This window comes from Cinclus cinclus, chromosome 13 (genome assembly GCF_963662255.1).
Source record: "Cinclus cinclus chromosome 13, bCinCin1.1, whole genome shotgun sequence".
NCBI lineage: Eukaryota > Metazoa > Chordata > Aves > Passeriformes > Cinclidae > Cinclus > Cinclus cinclus.
In genome coordinates, this window is record NC_085058.1 from 3,618,806 (window position 1) to 3,640,322 (window position 21,517).

The 21,517-nt window shown below is 51.9% G+C and overlaps 1 protein-coding gene across 1 annotated transcript; it reads left to right on the forward strand.

Annotated features, from left to right (window-relative positions):
• Positions 1 to 419: 419 nt before the first annotated feature.
• PKM (pyruvate kinase M1/2) lies at positions 420 to 20,159 on the forward strand. Its single transcript, XM_062501096.1, has 11 exons — positions 420 to 471; positions 5,940 to 6,109; positions 6,478 to 6,569; positions 9,428 to 9,559; positions 9,744 to 9,930; positions 10,717 to 10,987; positions 11,249 to 11,399; positions 12,720 to 12,872; positions 16,481 to 16,647; positions 18,693 to 18,874; positions 19,387 to 20,159. The coding sequence occupies exons 2-11, from the start codon at positions 5,959 to 5,961 to the stop codon at positions 19,491 to 19,493; spliced, it is 1,593 nt and encodes a 530-aa protein (XP_062357080.1). The 5' UTR covers positions 420 to 471; positions 5,940 to 5,958; the 3' UTR covers positions 19,494 to 20,159.
• Positions 20,160 to 21,517: the final 1,358 nt, after the last annotated feature.

The window sequence follows — 21,517 nt, forward strand, 5'->3', positions numbered from 1 at the left end:
CAAAACACCCAGAGCCGCTGCTCTGCAGAGTGAGAGACCCCTGAGGTGTGAGCTGGATAGCCGGTGTGAGCTGAGGGGTCTCTGTGTGAGTTGGGCAGGGTCAATCTGAATCAAAACGCTCGACGCCAGTAGGGGGCCGCGGCCCCTTTAAGAGCATCGGGCCGGGCCGCGGTCCTTTTAAGGCGACGGCCACTCTCCATCCGCGCGCGCGGCGGCTGTGCCGCCCCCTCATTGGTTGGCTAGGCGCGTGCTGTGACTCAGCGCCTCCCCCGTGCTTTGTGCGTGCGCCCGCGAAAGTAGCCCCGGCGCCCCGCCCTTGTGGCCGCCGGCAGAGCGGGCGGCGGAGGGATCCGCGGGGGGCGGTGCTTTGGAAAGTCGGGATCACCTTGGCGGGGCGTGGGGGCGCTGTGTAGAGCGGCGGCGGCGCTCGGAGGGAGAGGATCGGGTCGAGGCTCGACTGAAGGGCGGCAGGTAACGGCGGCCTGAGGGGCGGCGAGCGGTGGGTCGGGCCGCGCTGGTACCGCCGTTATCCCCGTATTTTCGCCGCCGGGAGAGGGTTCCCCCCCGGGCGGCGGTTGAGGGGAGGGGGCGCGCGCCCCATGGGACGGTTGAGGAGGGGGCGCGCGGGGGGCTCGCAGCGCTGAGCTCGTGGCCGCCGGCGCTCGACTCTGTCTCCTCGAGCATCCCCCCGAGATCTCGCAGCGGGGAACGCCCCTTCCGAGAGCATCTCCCCCGTGACCCAGCACTGGGGAACGCCCGCTCCGAGCATCTTTTCCGATCCCGCGCAGGGAAGCATCTCCCCACGGCCCACACCGGGAAACGGCCGCTCCGGGCCCGGGGGTGGGGGGGGCGCGATGGGGGTCCGGTCTGGGGTGCGAAGGCCCGGGTGAATGAAGTGGGGCGTGCAGAGCGGGAAGCCCCGCGTGTGCCCTGCGGCCCTGGCGTTAAGCGGAGCTCAGGGAGCCGCTGCGGCTGCTGCCCGGCCCTGCCGGTAGGCTGAGGCTGAGGCACACGGAGTGAGTGAGGCGCTCGGCCGCCGCGAGCCCCCCCCCCGCCCCGTGCCTGCACTCACGTAAGAGCCGGCAGTTCTCCGAAGGGCATCAGTTTAAATCAGCGTCCGGCTCACTGCACCCACCTCTGATGCTGCAACCTCTTCCCGCTGCCCACCCCCCCATCCCCGGGAAGGGAAGGCCCCTTCTGAATTAGTCTTCTGCCTTAATTGTGCCTGCTTAAACACGTCCAGTTGATTTGGACAGTTTCTTGAACTGTGAAGACCTTTCAAACGTGTTTAAACCCCCCTTTGCAGAGCTACTGGGGCATGAATAGCGCTTTTGTCGGCGGACAATGGCAACCTCCCGACTGTCTCCTGAGACTATTAAAGTATACAGCAATCTCTAAAAACCTACTGTTGTTCTGATAAGGCAACTCGGTACCGGCGAGGCGCAGGTTAACCAAAAAAAAAAATCAGTGTTTTATGGAGGCTTTTGTAATGTTAAAATGTTAACTTTCCTGCTGCTGCTCATCATGACTTGCCTTGGCTCAGAGGTGCAATGACAAAGAGGTTTTTCGTCACTCAGACACGTCCAGGGACTTGTGCAGCTAGAAGTGCTTAATTTAATAAAACAAAACCCAAAAATCTGAAGAATGTAATTTCATGTCCGAGATGCTGTTTATAGAGCAGAATTCCGGCTAATATAAAGGAGTCTGATAGATTATCGGGCCGTGCTGGTGCCAGCAGGTTTCCAGCCCATCACCGGATTAAGCAGGTTTTTGTGCGAGGCAGGAAGCGCTGCTGCGAGCCACGTGCTTGAACCGGGGACTTCTGCCTGTGAAAGCCTTCTGAGAAACTTGGCTTGCACTAGTTAAAAGAGCTTGGAGAGCCTGCGGTTTTTTTTTTTTAATTTTATTTTTTATTACCTACTCCTTTATCCACCTAAAGCTATTATTAAAACCTTAATTTATTGTTGTTAGCCGGAGTGGTCCACCGCCGGCCTTAATTCCCCTTCCACCCAACAAGTTATAATTTAATTTGATGAGACCAAGACGTTTCCCAGGCCGGCTGGAGCACGTGGTTGATCCTTTATCTCTTGCCTGGCCGTTGTTCTCCCGGGGGGAGATGGAGCCGCAGTGGGTGGTGATGGATGGCACGTAGGGAATGGGGCTGCAGTACCGGGGCGCTGCCACGTGCAGCAATCTCCATCCTGGAGTGGGGATGCAGCACAGTGGTCTACAGTTCTGCCTAGTTAAATGTGAAAAGAAAACCCCCAAGCTTTTTTTTTTATCATGTAAAGCCGGTTTTTGCAGCTTGCCTGAAGGCAGCCAGGTGCTTTTTGCCAAGTCTATAAAGGCTCCTTGTCCTCCGCAAGGTTAACCCTGTAGGTGTGTCCTGCAAATACCCTCGAGATAAGTCTTTCTCGTCACCAAACATCCGATGCTTGCCACCTCCTCTTTATTTTTTTTAGTTAAGCCTTCCAGGGAGAGCAGCTCAGCAAATGCACAGCTGAGCCGGCAGCGCGCGGGGAAGGTGCCAGAGCCAGCCTGACCTTCCTGTTCCCCATTGCCATAAAGCTGGAATGGCATCCCCGTTGTGGGTCTCTCCTCCCGTCGATCTGCAGCTCAGTACTGGGGAGAGCATCGGCCAGCCGGGAACCGGTGGTGGCTCCTGGGTTCCATCCAGGCTTGCAGAAAAGGGGTGGAGTTTTGGGGTGGCCATTTTGTCCTTATGTAAGGGTGAGACACCACCTCTGGCACCAGTTGCCTGGCAGGAATGTGCCGTCCCCTTTCCCTGGGAGAGGGGATGCCAGGCCAGGGTAACAACCTGCTTCTCTGCAGAGCTGCATTTCTCTGTTGTTAAGTGCCTTTAGCTTCTGGAATGAGCAAAGCTGACATTTTTCTAGGCTTCTTTTGAGAATCTGAAGGCCTGCCTGGTTTCATAACCCTGCCCTGAGCACTAATTCAAACCATTTCTGCCTCTGGGCAGGGACACTGGGCATGAGCAGTCTTGTTCTGCAGCATCCATGAGGTTGTGTAAGTGAGGCTGACCAGTAAGTCCTGGATCATCATCCCCTGGGAGCCTCCTGGCTGGAATTCCTGCAGGCAGTGACACAGCTCTGCTGCCGTGGCCTAGGGACAGCCCCTGCTGTAGTTTCTACTTCCCTGTCACCAGTAGCAGCAAAGACTTGGCCCTGGGTGGGGATTTCCTGGGTGAGTTTTGCTGCTCCCTGTCCCTTCCCCATCCCCAAGGGGCGTATCCGGAGAAACCGTGAATTTAGGCTTTCCCTCTTCTGACCCATCGGATGAGCTGGCCCAAATCAGTCACCTGGCTGCAATAAAACCCAGTCCCGACCCCAAATGGCTCAGTCTGGAATATTCAGGAACTGGGGAGATGGCACACACATTGGGACACCCTGTCTGAAGCATGGGCAGGCCAAGTGATAGATTTGGGGGTTCAATCATAATTTTTTGAGGAATGAATTCAGGTTTATTCAGTGATAGAAACATTCAGGTGTTGTAGGGTATTGCTCACCTCCCCCCCCCTTCCTCACTCTGCCCAGACTGAGTGCTCTGTGTTTTCTGGTGTCCTTAAAGTCCTTGCTCCTCTGATATTAAAAAAAGCGGAGTAGTGGGAAATGCCAGACATTCCTGTTATAAATATGAGACTGGTCATTCCAGTACAATTCAGTCGATGCTTTGTAAATGCACGGTGATGGAAAGCAGGAGGGAGTGTTAAAAAGACTCTTGGTGGTCGTGGGCATGGTGCTGTGGACAGATGGGTGTTCGGAATACTTTCTGGCTCCTGTGTTTCTGCTCTCGCCCCTGGACAAGGTCACTGTGTCTGCAGTTAATTTTTCAGAACCCTCTGAGCTGCTGGAGAATCTTGTGAAGGGGATTCTGGCTGGGAAGTGAACTTTTCCTTTATCTTTATAAAGACTTCAAGGGTGTTAAAATTATATTTGCAAGTGACTTGAGTGGGTGGGGGATTTCCATGAGGCAGGCAAAATTCACTTGACTGTTTTTTATGAACTTCCAAGTTGTGCTCTGGCTGCAGTTTCCGTGTTGGGATACTATTGTTCCGTATTCCTCTTGTTCCTAGACGCTGTGCAAGCCTGATTCCCTGTGCCTGGAGGTGATTTCCCAGCAAAGGCGCTTTTTTTTTTTTTTTTTTTTTTTTTTTTTTTTTTAAATCTAGGGAAGCTGACACTGCTCTGCAGGTATTAGAGGGTGCAACAGCAAGTGTTAGAAGGCTGAAACAATGTTTTAGGACTGACCAAAGGGTTTTCCTATAATAATTAGACTTTCTTGGGCTTTTTATGTGGGCAGACCTTCTTGTAGTGACTCGAGTGAATCAGCAGCTTCTGGCAGGACTGAGGGAAAAGAGGCTTTGCCAGGTCAAATTATGGTTTTTGCTGGCCTGGCTGCTCTGTGGCGCATGGCAGCACGGTGAGGGTGAGTCAGGGCTGCCTGCGCGAGGATCTGCACGTACATGAGGGAGGACTGTGCAGCAGGGGAGGAGCATCGGGGCCGGGCAGCAGGGCTGCTGTGGCACCGGGATGGCACCGGGCAGGCTAGCAGGGCATGGTCTGCCCCGCTCTGTGCTCAGTCCTGCCAGCTTTGATAAGAGTTTTTGGGTTTCTTGGTGCCTCTGTCTCAAAACTGTATATGCTGAGCTGGCTGGTGTGTACCCCTTACAACAATCTGTGTTTCATTTGTGTTTTTGTTTTGTCTGCCTGGTGTGGGCAGAACAAAAGCCCTGTTCTGTTCCACCTCTGTCCCAGCTTTTAGCTGAGTCTCAGCCCATCTTTCCGTAAGCACACCTTGGAGATGCAGGCAGCTCATGCCTGCTCTGAGTGTCACCCATGTGCCCAGGGCATGGAGTTTGAAGTTAAACCGATCTTTAAAGGCAAAACGAGTCATCTGCCCATGCCAACAGCCACCACCTTGCATCACTCTTTTACCAGAGGCTTTTGTAATGCTGGGATTTTAGTCTGGGCGGGTGCAAGAGACAAAGCTTTCAGCTGCCGTTACTACTTGAGAACCAAATTATTGTAATTGGAAATGTCTGGGCCACCAGCACTGCTGTGAAATGAGTGTCCTCCCATCCCAGTGGACTGTTAAGCTTCAACTCAGCTTCCTCTTTGAAGGATAGTTTCCTGAAGAATAGGCTGGTCCTGCTGTTGGAGAGTCTCTAGTCCAGACTAGGCAAACAGCCTGAGTTCAGAGAACTTCTTTAATCCAAATGTTGAAAAACACAACCAGTTTTAAACCTTATGATAAATTTCTGGTGCTGTAGGTAAAAGGGAGTGCAGGGTGTGGGGGAGACCTGCAGCATCTTCAGTCAAAGAGAGTCTTTGAATGTATTAAATCTTCAGTCTTTTATGTGTTCTCTGCCAAAGTGTTGTGTTTAATTAACTTAAGTCTGCTTGCTTGTCCAGGCTTAAAAGATGGGGTTTAGGCTTATGTGGACTTTGCTGTGATTAGGTGCTCCTGGCCAGAAGGTTGCCTGTGTCTGGGCATGCTGCGGTCACACTGGTGCTGAGCTGCCCTGGTCCCAAGTGGGATGGGAAGTGCATTTGGGGCCTGTAGGAGAAATGAGTGGAGAGCTGGGAGGGAGGAGGCAGAACCTCTGCCTGTGCACTCAAGTGCTTGAATTTTGTTGCGTTGTGTAGCTCCAAGGGAAGACTGGCAATGAAGAGAAGCTATGAAGGGAACATCTGCATAGAAGGCAGGTGAGCTTTGGGTGGTCCATGTGGGGGATGACATGGAAATAGAAACATGCCTTGCCTGTTAGGACTCTCAAATAGGAATATAAAGGTAGTTTGACCCAGTAGCAGCTTTCTTGTTATCTCCATATTCATCACGTGGTTGTCTTGGTGTCTCTGCTTGATGGGTAAGTTGGTGTGGGTGATTCCCACACCTGGCACCGCTTTCTTCCCTTCCAGACACAGGAATCAAGTGACCATGTCGAAGCACCACGATGCAGGGACCGCTTTCATCCAGACCCAGCAGCTGCATGCTGCCATGGCAGACACCTTCCTGGAGCACATGTGCCGCCTGGACATAGACTCGGAGCCAACCATCGCCAGAAACACCGGCATCATCTGCACCATTGGTAGGCCATTCCTCGACAGGAGAGAATTGCAGCTAGGAGCCCACGCCTTGGTGAAACTTGTTAGGAAAATTATGAGAGGGATCTGGCTTTCATCCCTTGCCAGGGCTGAACTTGTGTGGTGAAGGAACATGACTTTCCTGTGTTTGCCTAACCTGTGTTACTGCTGGGAGTGAATCCAGTATCCAGGGAAATGGGAATCGCTTGGGTTCTGCTGCATTCTGTGGGCAAGTTAAAACAATATTTGGTGCTGCAGCGCTGAGCAATGCTGTATCCATTTACATTTTCTCTTCCACATGAAACAGCCTGGTCTGTGTGGGTTACCTCATTATTTTTCTAAAGTTTGTATTCAAACTGCTTGTTCCTCCTAGGCCCGGCCTCCCGCTCTGTGGAGAAGCTGAAGGAAATGATTAAATCTGGAATGAACGTTGCCCGCCTCAACTTCTCTCACGGCACCCATGAGGTAAGGGTGGGGTCTGAGCTGCTGTGGCCCCTGTGTGTCTGCTGATCCTGTCCCTCAGAGAGAAAGGAAATCCAGTTTCATCCAGACCATCCCTGGTGTGGGAAGATCAAATAGCTGCTTCTGGGGGAAGCGTGCTGGTTCTACATTCCGAGCTTGTGTCATTGTTGATAACGTTGAAATGTATTTTCTGAGCCATTTTGAAAACAATTAAATTCCTCACCCTGCACTGTATCGGGGAGCCAGGTAACTGGTATTTGACACTGTGTGCCAACTGCTTGCCATGAAATCCTTCATCTTCCTCACATCCTGCTGTTCCCAGAGCTGCTGCTTCCCAGTGAGCAACAGAAGCTGAGAAGACCTGTCCCTGTTTTAATCCTCTGCAGGAGGTCACACTATCAGTTAATCTCACTTATAGTTCTGTTGCTGGGGATTTTGCAAGCAGGTAGTCAATGAATTACCCTAATCAAAAGGCATCTGTTATTAGTGATTTGATGCAAGTACTATGCCCAGTGGAAGAATGGACTCGGGTTTTCTGGCTACCCAGCTGCTCTGGGTGCATTCTTGGCACTCTGGAAGGTCCCACTGTGGAGCTTGGGACATGGTGTGGTGCTCTTAGAAAAATAAGGTCAAAGGAAATCAACACTCCATGACAGTCAAGCCCTTATTGCTATAAATAGCTGAGATTCTCAGTGATACTGGAGGAGCTGAGGATCTCATTCTGCTGAGGAGTTGTTTTTTTTTTGGTTTTTTTTTTTTTTTTGACCCCGGCTTTCAAAATGTCACCTGGTAGCAGCTGTAGGTGGCTTTACTTAGTGACCCGTGAGCCTCGTGGTGTGTAACAGCTTGGCCTTTCACCCTGGTGGCCTTTAATGGGCACAGGGCAGTGTCAAGATCAAAAGGGTTGATACTTAACTGTAGGCAGCCATCAGACCTTGACTAACCACCCTGGGATAGTGTCAGTGCATGCCTTGCAGTTGGGAAATCATCCTAGAGAAATAATAGTGTGGAGTAACTGCATCCCAGGAGTCAAATCCTTGCAGCTGGGTGGGTCTTAGGTCAGGTGACACATCACCAAGGGGAGTTGGTGGCCAGGCTGAAACTGGGAATTCTCACACCTTTATTGCCCATTTACTGTGGTCTATGAACTTGGCTGAAGTCTTTCTGTTTTGTGTAAGGTCTAATTGCACATTTCATGCCAAAGCTGACTGCCAGCTCTCATGTGGCTGTGCCTGCAGACTGTTACCATTAGCCATAGCGAGTGCTAAGTTTGTGTCACCTCCTGGCTCCTCCAAAATGCTTCAGTTTCCAGTAAAGCCAAAAGCGCTTCTATCTGTCAAAAGTGCTTCAGTTCTTATGTCTACCCCAAAGCCTTTACCAGGGCCTGAGCTTTAACAGTGGTTTTGGCACCTGCCTAGGTCGCTTTTACTTAGAATAAAAATGGGTTTTACCTCCAGCTCTGCCTGCATTCCCGTTCTGCATGTGCAACTCTTCAGGAAGTCAGACTCCCTAGGAGCCAGTTAGTCATTGTTATCAAGCTAAAATGGAAAAATCCCAGATGATTTGGTTTAGATAAGTGTTGTGGCACTGTTGAGGCATATTTTCTGTGCTGCATCCACCCCAGCTGCAGCGCCTGGAGGGGTCAGGGCCATCTCAGTCCCAGCTTGCACACTCAGTCAATAAACTGACTCATTTTCCTGCTATAAAGAGTTATCAGCTGTTAGATATTTCTGACTAAGGGGACACATGTGAACTTTAGCATGGCTTGTTCCAGCCTCACCTTCCTGGTGCTGGCTTATCATCCCCGAGGTACCAAAGTCAGTGTGGATGGCTTGTGTTGGGGAGGGTGAGTGGCATGAGGGAACTGCGTGTTGCAGGTGAGTCAGGTCAGACTTTCTCAGTCCACGTGACACAGAGGAAAGGGTATGTCATATCTACTAAAGTCTGTCAAGTGTTGCACAACTCGTACTAGTTGTAGGTAGTTAGGGTTATCTCTTAGTGTTATTTAAACAAGCAAAGTAAACTGATTTGCTGGCTATCTGTAGCACATTTGAGGGAGCTGGGATGGGTTTTGTCACAAAACTATCTTAAAACTGGCAGCACTTAGCAAAACAGTCTCACAAACAAGGTTTGGAAGCCAGGTGTGTGGTACTGGAATATTGAGCTCCTGTCTGTGATTGCTTTGACTCTGGAAATAAACTGTAAATATTTACGTGGATAACATTCTTGTAGCAAGTCCTTTATCTGTGGGAATTTAGGCCAAAGAGTGAAAGCCTGTCAACCTGCAGGACTGATAGTGGATCAGGCTGGAAGTGTGTGTAGGAGCTAGCAGTGTGGAGAGGCATCTTCCCTTGCTCTGATGGGAAGAGGAGCACAGCTGTGTGTGATATTGTGACATTCTTCTGCCACCAGGTCCCTTTTCAATGCACACAATTATCCAGCTGCTGGTGCTGTGAATATTCTGCTGTGTTGAATAGGCAGGTGTTCAGTGAAAGCTTTTGTAAAAGTTACCCCTAAAGGCCTGTTGGTTGGTGAGCCACCTTGAATTGGCAGATGTGTCTCCATGGAAAATCGCTTTACCTGCACCTCAGGACTATCTCCTTGAGTTGTCCTTCTGGAATTAGAGCTGAGGGCACGCCAGATAAATTCCAGACTCTACCTTCATGGCAGAAAGGCCCTTGTATCCTTGCAGTCTGCTTTATTTTTTAAGCTTTGTCTGGGTTAAATTTTGAAGGTAGAACTGAAACTGAGAGAAGAACTGTCACCTTTGGCAGCCTCTAGGAGGGTGCACAGGGATCTTTTCTGTAAGTGGCAGAGTAGAACTAGCTTTAACATTTCCATCTTTTTTCTTTTCTTGCCAGTATCACGAGGGCACAATCAAGAATGTGCGAGAAGCCACAGAGAGCTTTGCCTCTGATCCCATCACCTACAGACCTGTGGCTATTGCACTGGACACCAAGGGACCTGAAATCCGAACTGGACTCATTAAGGGAGTAAGTTGTGCTTTTTTTATCCCACTCTTTTCACCACATAGACTCAATACTGTGTTAAGCCTGTGGCCATTTCCAAACAAACAAAAAAAAATCATAGAAAATGAGATAACAAACCACCTCCCGAAAGTTCTGACAAACTGCTGTGGGTGGCGTGCTGGTTTTTACTGGTTTTGTTATCGCACAGAGTGGCACAGCAGAAGTGGAGCTGAAGAAGGGCGCACAGCTCAAAGTGACCCTGGACGATGCCTTCATGGAGAACTGCGATGAGAACACGCTCTGGATGGACTATAAGAATCTCACCAAAGTTGTAGAAGTTGGCAGCAAAATCTATGTGGATGATGGTCTGATTTCTTTGCTGGTTAAGGAGAAAGGTGGGTAACAGCCATTTCAGCTCTGCCTGTTTGAGTTTTCCTTAGGACTTGTGCTTTCCCTCCAGTAACTGTTTCCTAGCTTGCAGTTGTGTGTTGAAGAAAGGAAAATGTGATTCTTGATGGTGTAGTGAGACTTTGAGCTAAATTTCTATCTCAAATGTAGGAACTACCCAAAAACTGACTTCAGCTTGGGTTTCACTGGTCTGGCATCTTAAAGCTCATCTTCAAAGGGGAATGTTTGGTAGGGCAATACCACTGGCTCATGATCAGCCAGGCTAATTCATGCTCTTAAAGCAAGATTTAACTAGTTTTACAGCGCATGCCCTGGGTTTTGTAGTTAGAAACAGAACTAGTTTTAACTGGTAATGTTCCAAGTTTCCATGATAGTCTTTACAGTGCTGTGTAAACTGCTCTAGCTTCAAGCCTCTTATCTGTGAGCATGTAGGGAGTGGGAGGTGAGGCTTTTGGGGTGCTCAGTTTGCTGTTGCAGGGTTCTGTGTGCAAAACTGCAACCTGCTAGCTTTTCTTGGGGGAGGCAATCCCAACCTCCTAGAGGGAACAGCTGGTATCTTATCCAGGAACAGCCTAGAAGTTGTTTTAGACCAATCTATCGTGTTCCCAAGGGTAAACTGCAAGCTTGTGTGGTACAGAAATGCTCTGAAGAGATGGGATGCGTTTTTTATCGCGTGTGCCGCTGTTGGCACTGCAGTTCCCAGACAGGGAGGTGGTGTGGGAGCCGGTAGCAGGAGCTCTCCTGTAAACACTGACCATGGGAACACGTTTCAGGGAAGGACTATGTCATGACGGAGATCGAGAACGGTGGCATGCTCGGCAGCAAGAAGGGCGTGAACCTGCCCGGCGCTGCCGTCGACCTGCCCGCTGTCTCTGAAAAGGACGTTCAGGACCTCAAATTCGGTGTGGAGCAGAACGTGGATATGGTGTTTGCTTCCTTCATCCGCAAGGCTTCCGATGTCCACGCTGTCAGGAAGGTGCTGGGAGAAAAGGGAAAGAACATCAAGATCATCAGCAAGATTGAGAACCATGAGGGTGTGCGCAGGTGAGCTTTGTGCGAGGGGGTGCTTTGGGTTTGTCACACTGAAATAAAGCAACTCGCACTCCTTTTTGTAGCTTCAGGCAGCTTTGTGTAGCACTGAATATGTGCTGTGCCTTGCTTCTGGTTTTCTTCCTCCTTTCTTGGCATTGCCCAAGAAGCCCAAACAGCCCATGACAAGCGTGTGTGCTCCTTTCGGAGGAGGACAGGCAGATGGGAAGGTGCTTTGCAGAACAAATGAGATAACAGCTCTTCTCTCGCTGTCAGGTTTGATGAGATCATGGAGGCCAGTGATGGCATTATGGTGGCCCGCGGTGACCTGGGAATCGAGATCCCAGCTGAAAAAGTCTTCCTTGCCCAGAAGATGATGATTGGGCGCTGCAACAGGGCTGGCAAACCTATCATCTGTGCCACTCAGGTACTGGAAACGTCACCTTTGGCTCCTCACTGCCAGAGTCTGGCTGGGAGGGAATGCTGGGGGCAGCAATGGGTTGATGGCAGTGGTTAAAGGGTGAGATGCAGAGAGGTTTTGCTTATAGCTGAAAAGCTCGTATTTAGGCGTTTCTGTGTTTGGGGTCTTTTCCAGTTAGGTTACAGGACCTCTTGCTAAAGGTTATATACCTCAAAACATCATGTGGTTATGAGCCTTTGGGGCTGAACTTGCAAATTCATAGGAAAAATGGCACATGCTTTTCCTTGGCATCTTGTGGCAGCAATCTCTACCTGACAGGGAAGATTCACTGGGGTTCCCAGGTGTCTTATAAAATGTACCCACACTGCAGCTTCAGAAGGAACTGAGTAAAGGATCCATCTCCTTTTTCTAGGAGTGGTAGGGATCATGTGCACAGTCCTCAAGCACTGGTTTCCTGGCTGTCCTTGCTCTGCACACAGGCTGTGGAAGTGAAGACTGTCTTTAGACAGTAGTCATTAAACAAGGTTGTGGATTTACAGTGGCATATGCTCCTCCTTCCTGTACTGCTACAGAAATGCAGCTGAAACACAGCCTCAGGCAATGTCCTATGGGTGAAGCAAATGGTGTTTAAACAAGTGGTGAACTCCAGCTGGGGGGAAGCTGAGCGCTGGAGGAAGACAGGAGAGTCGGCCAGACTTGGGGTGTGGAAAGGGATTTGGAAGTACTAACCTCATGGGAAGCTGTCTTGTTTTCCACTCTTAAGTGGGGATGCTTAAAAAGCTGGTGGAGTCAACTGTTCTGAGTTTACTACCCTGTACTGTACCCCTCTATATTGTTGAAAGCATTTGAGATCTTGTGCTGTGAGAAGGTTACTTCATTGGTGGAAGTGACTTCACTGCTCTTTATGATTTCTAGATGATAAAATTCCCAAATTTGAGAATATATGACTGAATTTGAGCTTTCCATAAATATGTCTAATGCCACACTCTGCTCTAAAGAGCTCTGAGTTCCTTGGACCAAGCCTCGTGGTGAGAAGTTGAAGTGGAAGGTTGGATTATTTTGTCTGGGATGTTGCGAGGCTTAAATCTCCCTGGAAAAGGAATAAATGTGGAATGGGTATAAAATGGAATGGATTGTTTTCCTTCCTGGTGGAGGCTCCAAACCAAAGCTGGCTTAGAGAGCAGACCCCCTCTCTGTTCCATACCTATGGACAACTCCTGGAGTCCTTAGGTTGCATCCCACTTTCTGCCCAAGCCATAAGGAGTGTTGAAGTGCAGCTGCTTCCTCGGGCAGCGTGTGGATCTCTATGGGTTTGTTCTCTCCCAGATGCTGGAAAGCATGATCAAGAAGCCTCGGCCGACGCGCGCTGAGGGCAGCGATGTGGCCAACGCCGTCCTGGACGGAGCGGACTGCATCATGCTCTCCGGGGAAACAGCCAAGGGAGACTATCCCCTCGAGGCTGTGCGCATGCAGCACGCTGTGAGTACTGTCCTGCCCTGCTGGCAACGGGACACCACCTTGATCTTGATCTTGGCCTCTTGAGCTGGCCGCTCAAAGGCCGAGATGGACCTAAAATAGCCTTTTCTTTACTCACTCTGCTATGGGTGTTCTTTTTTTTTTTTTTTTTTTTTTTTTGAACAAACATTGTACTGAGGGCCTGGTATCTCAGTTTATGTGCTCCAAACTTGCCAACAGACAGAGCTAAGAGCTGCTCTGCAGTGCTGAGATGTAAAACTTTTTTTTTTTCGTTGTTGTTGTTTTTTTTGCTGTTACCTCAACAGAAATTTAATCCAGTGTCCTATTGCAGTGGCATATTAAATGCCTTCACCTTCTGCAGAGTCAAGGAGCTGCTTTAAGCAGTTTGTCTATAGATAATAAAAGGCTTTGGCTGAGTCCTGCATGGGAGGGAGTGGGGAGGCTCCTGGGCATGATTTACAGCAGTGTTGCATTCAGCACCTGCTGTGTACTGGGGATGGGGGACTTGTTGCATGAGTATTGACAGCACCATATTTTTACATGCCTGAACTGCCAGAAACCTCTGCTCTGCTTCAAGCTTATATTTCAGCTGATAAAAGCCTGATGTCAAGTACCCGTGAGCATTGCTGCTCCCTAGTTACCAGTGCTGTGAATCACAGCAATGGTAACTCCCAAGTTCTAACTCTCACCAGTTTTATTTGTAATTCATGTTCTATAGGTTATTCAACTCAGCCAGTGTTGGTTTGCAGTGTGTTACCTAAACATCTTTTACCTCAAAATGGAGTGGTGTTTTTTGCATGAGGCAAATGCAAAATACAACTAATGATCACCGGGCGAGTGGTGCTCCTTTACAGGCCAAATGCTAACAGTGCACCTTAAAGCTTCTCCCTCCTTTTCCAACCCCTAAATCACAAAGACTGACTGCTTACCAAGACTTGGGAACTTGCTGCAGGAAACCTTATACCTGGGTTTCCATTATGGCATTAATTCTTTGGTCTGGGCAGGTTGTGTTGTACCTATAGCCTGATTTGAGGATCCGTTACATGTGCTTCCCTCTTCCCACAGAACTGGGCATGGTGTTCATTCCACCAGGGCCCCTGGACAAGCACTGAAGGCTTTAACACTGAGCAGAAATTGAAATACAGATTGACTAAATGTAAGATGTTCCAGGCAGCAAGGTGCCAACTCTTGGGGTACAAGCACATGCCAGTACAGTGAGGATCTTTCATCTGAGCATCACTTTCTAGTCAAGCCCAGTAACAATGTCCTGGGTAACCATAGTCTGGGGATCTGCAGCATGGCTGGAGCAAGTGGATTTTACCATCTGAAGTGGGCAACAGCAAACTTCCAAATACTAGGCAAGCTGATTACTGTAGGTGAGAGTGGGCATCCTTCCCATTCTGCTCCAGGATCCACACTTCAAAGCCCTGCCTGGCCATGCTATGCTGCCTGATTGGGACCAAGGTTAAAACAGCTTCTCCATTTTCCTTTCTCCCACCTTGCTGGTATCCACCTATGCACCAACTGGAAACCCTCTGTAGCTGTTCCTGTCTGAGGAGATCCAGCTGTGGGGTGAAGTTAAGGATTGCTGTGCTCCTCTGCAGCCGCTGTCAAAGCAGACACCTGTATTCCCATGTTCTATTACACATGGAGAGTGCAGACTTCTCTTTAAAATCCTGTTTGCTCTCTGTGTTAAATGGAGCTGCTGCCTTATTACCAGGAGCTGAAAATAAACTGCCAGGCTTCCAGCTCCTGCATTTGGAGTAAGTGTTGTGATGCAAATATTCCCCTTTTATCTAAATCCAGCAGTAACAATATGCCTTAGGACAAGTCAGCACCAGCCTGCTTTTCCGGCCTGCTGGCTGTGTCCTGTTATTTTTAGAACTAAGATACTTAACTACTTTGGCTTAAACTGATAACTGTGGAAGGGATAATTCCCAGCATCATGTAAAATAATTACCACTAGAGTAGCAAATTCTGATTTTTCTAACTCCAGAACTTTCACTTAAAATGGCACATCAGTCTCTAATTTCAGGAACTTGTGTCATGTTTTGTGTAGTGGTTGCTCACTTTGTAGTGTAACTGGGTGAAGTTGTCCTTAAAAAGATCATGAACCTTTGCATGTTTTTCTAGTCTCTTGCAAGCCTTCTTTATCGGGTTGTCATGCCATCTGAGATGATTAAACTTGATGATTCCCAGGATTCAGCAGAACCAAAGCCTTTAGTTGTGCCTCTGTCCCTCTCGTCTGTCCATATGTGGCACTGTGCAAACACCCCAGCATGCACACTGTGACAACCCTATAAGGAAGACTTGTTCCTCTTTACTTCCCTGTTACCAAAAGGAAGTTGGTATCCCACTTGGGTGTGAAGCTTTATTGACTCTCATGTTAAAATAAGTCTTTATTGGCTCTCAAACTAAATCTTTATTTGCTCTCAAGATAAGCCAAATCTTCATTGACTCTGAAGTTAAACTAAATGTAACAAGGCTAAGAGAACAGACTCCCACTTTCAGGGGTGACATTCAAAGTGTGTTGCTTGCGTGTTGGCTCCATGAAAACTCTTCTAGCAGCACTCTCTGGTGTTGGGAGCTGAGGAAAGGAAGCCAGAGATTCTGGAATCTCTTTACAGAGTTGCAAGCAGGACCATGGACAGGCAGGTAGGTGGCATAAGAGTCTCCCAAGGAAGTCGTAAGCAGCCACGACAAAGCAAGGTCTGGCTCTCAGCTGGCTTGTTCTGGTCCTTGAAAAGTAACTTATGTTTGCCTGCTCTGCTGGAACTCCCAAATAGAACAAAAATGCCACGTTTGGAAAGCCTGTCCCATGGTATGGTGAATCTTAGTCTGGGTTGCCCTTAGCAAAGTCAAAACCTGAGAGACAAAAAGCTTCACAGCTTCATCTTGCATGCATTACTATGACAAATAAGCAAGTTAACGTGATCTCATGTTCCTCTGGTGTATGTTTCCTTCTTTTCTTTCTTCTGTTCTCCTCCTTCCCTCCCACTCGGGCCTGCAGATCGCCCGCGAGGCTGAGGCTGCAATGTTTCATCGTCAGCTGTTCGAAGAAATTTTACGCCTCAATGTTAACAACAGGGACCCTGCCGATGCCATGGCAGCGGGCGCGGTGGAGGCCTCTTTTAAGTGCTTAGCTGCAGCCCTGCTAGTCCTGACAGAGTCTGGCAGGTAGGGCTCAGAGAGGGGCTTGGGCCAGCCCTTTCTGTGGCAAAACACACTGCACTCTAACACTGCAGTCTTTGGCCAGCTGCTCGCTGCCCGTGCCAACCTTGCGTAACTGCTGCCGTGTGAGCTGACCCTGTGCCAGGGAGGGACCCCAGCAGGCAAGAGCAGAGGGAGAGTGCCTGGCAGTTGGTGTGAGTGTCACCTGAGCGTGGGCTTGACAGGGCGAGGTGCCGCCGTTCCAAAAAGAACCCTCGGGAATTAAATGGTTCCTCTGCAGGGATGTGCTGTTGGGGTGAGCTTGGTCTGGGCTCGCTGGTTAATGACAATGTCAAAGGCTGGCAGTATGGATGTGGCACCCCGTGCTGGAGCACCTCGCCCTGCCCTGTGCCCGAGTGCCTGCCGTGAGCGTTGTCTCCGAACGCGTGTTGCTCTTGTAGATTGCCCGGGAGGCCGAAGCCGCCATCTTTCACAGGCAGTTGTTTGAGGAACTGCGTCGTCTGACCCCACTCAACTGCGACCCCACCGAGGCCGCTGCTGTGGGCGCTGTGGAAGCGTCCTTCAAGTGCTGCAGCGGGGCCATTATTGTCCTCACCAAGTCTGGAAGGTAGGAGGGGACAGGTGCCCCCAGGTCAAGCCTGCTGTGTGACAGGGTGGGGGAAGGAGAATTCCAAAAACATGGCTTTGAGAGACCAGTGGAGTCGGGTTCTGGCAGTGCCTGCAGTGCTGGTTCCTTGGGAGATGGACACACATCCCTACGCTCTGAGTCCTCATCCTGCCTCTGCCAGCGTGGCACCAGCTCCGAGCCCAGCCTCCCCTCGCTGCTGCAAGTGGCAGTGGCGCCAGCTGGAAGAGCCAAGGGAAAATAAGTGCAGCTTCAATTCAAACTTTTTGGCAAGAAATCATCAATGTAACAGTGAGGCACAAGTTCAGTGGATGCACAATATTTTATTTTTTTTTTAATCAAGGCTTTGTCCTTTAGTAGTGGCAGCCAAATTATCGGTCCCTTACTGGACTTTGCAGTCATCAGCCCTGCTTGCCTGAGCCCAGGGGGGCGAAGAGGGGCTGCGCAGCCTGGGAATGGTAGGCAGGAAATGGAAAGTGTTGGTCCTCTTCCAGGATTTCTTGTGCCTGCCTGCAGGTAATCTCTCGGCACAGACAGGCATCTGGCAGACACCAGGTGAGCTCAGTGGCTGCAGGTGAAATGTGCTGGAACAATGTAGTTTGGGATTTCTGTCCAGCGATGGTGACAGCTGCCAAGCAGAGACTTGTTCTTCCAGTTGTGGAATGGGAGCTGGAGGGAGCCTCATGGATCAGCTCTTCCATCTAGAGGAACCGGGCTGCCTACTCCCTAAGCATGTCCGACCATAAGTCTCTGACTGCTTTCTGGAAGGAAATCAGGATTTCTCACACTGGATTCACACCAAAACAGTAGTGCAGCTGCAGAGATGTGCTTGTGTGTGCTGGGCACCACCTACATGAAGATGTGGACCATCAGTGAAACCTTCACCAAAATGTACTGCTTAAACTGATTTTGAGCAGAAAACTACTTTCTGCAGAGATGAGGAAGAAACTATAAGCACCGAGTTCTGGATACCCTCGTGCTTCTAATGTTTCTTTGTCAAATGTTACAACCTTAACACCTGACCTTTTTAAAGAGGTTTGAACTCTGATATTTGAGTATTTTTAGCTGTGGATTTGGTTAACTCTTGTAAGTACCTGAGTCTCCTGGATCCATGGCTTGGACAGTGTGGGAAGGATTGTCAGAGGGCTGGCATGTGTGATTGGGTGCTTTGAGCAGTCTGTTGCCCCCTGCTTTAAGCAGCAAACTTTGCATCTGAGTGTTGCTGAGCTTGGCTCCACTGAATGAGGCTGCAGAAGCAAGTGGAGACACCGGCATGTTCGTTGGAGAGATGGAGCTGCAGTTCCACAGCCTTGCAGTTTGAATCTGTCTGTTTGCAGATGCTCTCCCTCTGCAGTGCTCACAGAAAGGAAAGCTGTAGTCTAGTTCCCACCTGGACTGTGCTGCTGCTATTTTAAAGCATGTTAAAGCATTTTAAAGACTTTGTGCCCAACTTCCCAATATAAATTTTGGCCTCTGCATTTGCTTCCCATGGGGGGGGGTGCAGGAGCAGAGCTCTGTGTGGAGGAACTGGCCTGTTTGCTGGCTGGGAGGCAGATGGCTTCCTTGTTGGCATGCTTTGGGCAGCACTGCTGACACCAGCTGTTTCCACCCTGAAAACCAGGAGCTCCTCAAAACAGGGAAGTTTCAGGGAATCCCTGTTGAGATGCCAAGGCCTGCTTGTAGAGGCCAGAATGACACCTTGCCACCCTAACATAGCAACAGAGACAAGTAAAGACTTGTTCGGGGACCAAAATACCCCCATGGCACTTGTTAAACCAGCAGGTGAGGAGATTTGTTACCGCCAGTGGTGGTCTGCCCGGTTGCCTAACTGGGAGTACAGCAGAGCATCAAGCTGGTTGGTGACTGGCTCTTGTGAAGACTGGTCACATCCCCCAGAGGTTTTGGGGAGCACTCTTGTCTGACAGACAGACCTTGGGGCTGCTGTGCTCCCACAGGCCATTCCCAGGTGTCCTCTCCGGAGTCTGTGCTGGCTGTGTGGAGTCCCACTGTGGCTGTTTTCCCTGCAGGTCTGCACACCTGGTGTCGCGGTACCGCCCACGGGCCCCCATCATCGCCATCACCCGCAATGAGCAGACGGCGCGCCAGGCCCACCTGTACCGCGGCATCTTCCCCGTGCTCTGCAAAGACCCTGCCCAGGACGCCTGGGCTGAGGACGTGGACCTGCGTGTCACCCTGGGCATGAATGTTGGTGAGTGGTGCCTCCCCCTGCCCTGCGACATGGCTCTGGTGGGACGTGGTGGCCCTGAGCACCTAGGTGGTACTTTGGGGTCGCTGATCAGGACTGGTGATGGGAAGAGAGGAACTGGCTGCCTGTGTGGTAACTGGATCCGGATAGGAAACGGGTGGTGGTTGCATGAGCAGAACCACATCCGATTGGGAAATGGGGTGGTGGCTTTGGCACAGCTGCCTTTAAGGAGCTTCCAACAGAAGATGGGGTTGGGTTTATGGCGATGAGTGATGAATCTGTGACACTTGCCACTCCTGAGGGACAAGGCAAGCCTGGAGTGGAGTTGACTGTCATTCGCCCCCTCCAAATCCCGTGCTGTGGAATTTTGAGCTCTGTTGCAGAGAACTCCAGAGACAAAGGGTGTCAGATGGGTGGGCAGCAGGAAGGTGGGGTTTCAGTATCCTCCTGGGTACTGTTGCTCCATGGCAAGGAGACAGGGTGGGACTGGGCTCTGACACCTCCTTCTCTTCTAGGCAAAGCTCGAGGGTTCTTCAAGAGCGGTGACCTGGTGATTGTGCTGACGGGCTGGCGCCCTGGCTCCGGCTACACCAACACCATGCGTGTGGTGCCCGTACCCTGAGCACCACTGGGCCTTCCTTCCCCTGCCCCCCCTCCCGTCCCACCACCCCACTGCTCTGTCTCCCCTTGCAGTAGACCAGCCATTGCTTGCGCTGTTCTTCTTGTCCCTAAAGTGGATGTAGGTTGCTAAACACCACCCAGTGCAGCAGCAGCAGGGGCAAGAGACCTTAAATCACTAAAAGAATATACTTGAAGTGTTTAGTTTTTTAAAAAACCTCTCCCTGTAGTGAAAGTCCTGCCTTGATGTCTGTAGGAGTCAGCATTGGCGGTTCCTGCGTGCTTCCGGGACTCCTCTTTCGTGGTGACTGTCTTCAAGAGTGTTGATGTCCCTTTCTCTGGCCCTGGTGTGGGGTTTTGGGGAGGGAAGAGGCAATGTGTGGTCAGTGGTTCTGCTGGACCCCCTCCTTGCTCGAGGCAAGCTGCTGCTCCCCCCTCCTGTATGGCCACGTGCCTCCCCAGACCCAAGGCAGATCCAGCCTTTCTCAGCTGCTTGTTTTGGGGATGGGGGCAGGGGAAGGGTGTTGCACAGAGATTCCCGTGCTCCCCTTGCAGCGTTGTCTCCTGTGTTAGTCGTGTCCCCCACCACCCCAGAGACCCCCCCTCACCCAGCACTCTGATGGGCCCTGGGGTGGGAGAGCACAACTGTCCATCAATAAAGAGAAGCTGAAGCACCTGCCAGGCTGAGCTGCTCCTCGGGGGTTGGTGAGGGGGGCTGCAGGGGAAGGGGGTTATCTGGTGGAGAAGGGCTGTAGGAGCTGTGGAGGTCTGCAAGGGCAGGGAAGTGCTTTAGGGTTTGGGGAGGGGAAGCTGGTGAAGGAGTCTGTAGGCATTGGAGGGGGTGCAGGGATGGGGTGCGTCTGCTGCAGTTTTGAGGGGTTGCCAGTTGCAGGTGTGCGCTAGGGGTAGGAGGTGTTTGCAGGGGCAGAAGAGGGCTCTGCTGCAGGGCTCTACAGGGGTTAGGGGTTCAAAGGAGGGGCGGCAGGGCCGGAGGGGGCCTAAGGCGGAGTCAGTAGGGCTGGGTCCTCTACAGAGATTTTTTTTTTTTGGGGAGGAGGCTCTGTGGGAGTTGGGGGTTTCTATGCTTGGGGGAGAGAGCCAGGAGAGGACCGGGGGCCGGGTTGACACCCGGACCCCTTTCTCCCGCTCCCTCCCCGCGCGGCCCCTTTAAGGGCAGGGCCCCCGCCAGGCTCCGGCCCTCAGGGCGGCGGGAGGTGGTACTCGGAGCGGCGGAGGCGGGGCTGGGCGGCGGGCGGCCAATGAGCGGGAGGGAGGGGGCGGGGCTGGGCGGCGGGCGGCCAATGAGCGGGAGGGAGGGGGCGGGGCTGGGCGGCGGGCGGCCAATGGGCGGGCTCCGTGGCGGCGCGAGGAGGCCGGGGCGCGCGGGGCATGACGGCGGCGCGGGGCCGCGCGCAGGTAGTGGGGGGCCCCGGGGGGCTCCAGGACTGAGGGGAGGAGCAGGGACTGAGAGGGATGGGGCCGGGAAGGGGTTCGGTGCCGGAGGGTGCCGGGGGCACGTCCCTCCCGCCGCCGCCGCGGAGCTGGTGCTGCCCCTCGGCCTGTCCCGGCCGGCGGCGCCGCGCTGAGGGGAGCGCGGAAACACCGGCGCCGCTTTGCCCGTTCCGTGAAGTGACGGGCAGGGCCGGGCCGGGGAGGAGTCCGGCCGCTCCCTGCCGCCGACCCGCCGGCTTCGCCTGAGGAGCTCCGAGTGCGGGAGGGGATGGGGTCCGCGCCGGGGCCGGCCCCGGTGATGGCCGAGACTCACGGTCCCACCATGCCCCGCACAGCCCCGCAGGCCGGGGGTCACCTCCCTGCGTGCTCCCTTCGTGCCGCGGGGCGCTCGGAGCGGCGCCCGCTGAGACCCAGCACCACGGGCGCTGCGGACATCCCGGGGCCGGGGTCTCGGCACTGTCCTGGCCGTGACCCCCCCCGGTTTCCGGGGCAGGGAGCACCGGGGACATCGCGGGAGGGACACGCGGGGCTCCCTCCGGCCTTGACGTCGCGCCTCGTTCTCTCCTGCCAGCGCCG

Bases quoted from the DNA above. Each gene is read 5' to 3' on its own strand.
- PKM (XM_062501096.1), top strand. From the start codon at position 5,959: ATGTCGAAGCACCACGATGCAGGGACCGCTTTCATCCAGACCCAGCAG. The intron at 6,570-9,427 runs GTAAGGGTGGGG...TTTTCTTGCCAG, and splicing joins TCTCTCACGGCACCCATGAG to TATCACGAGGGCACAATCAA. The intron at 16,648-18,692 runs GTAGGAGGGGAC...TTTTCCCTGCAG, and splicing joins GTCCTCACCAAGTCTGGAAG to GTCTGCACACCTGGTGTCGC.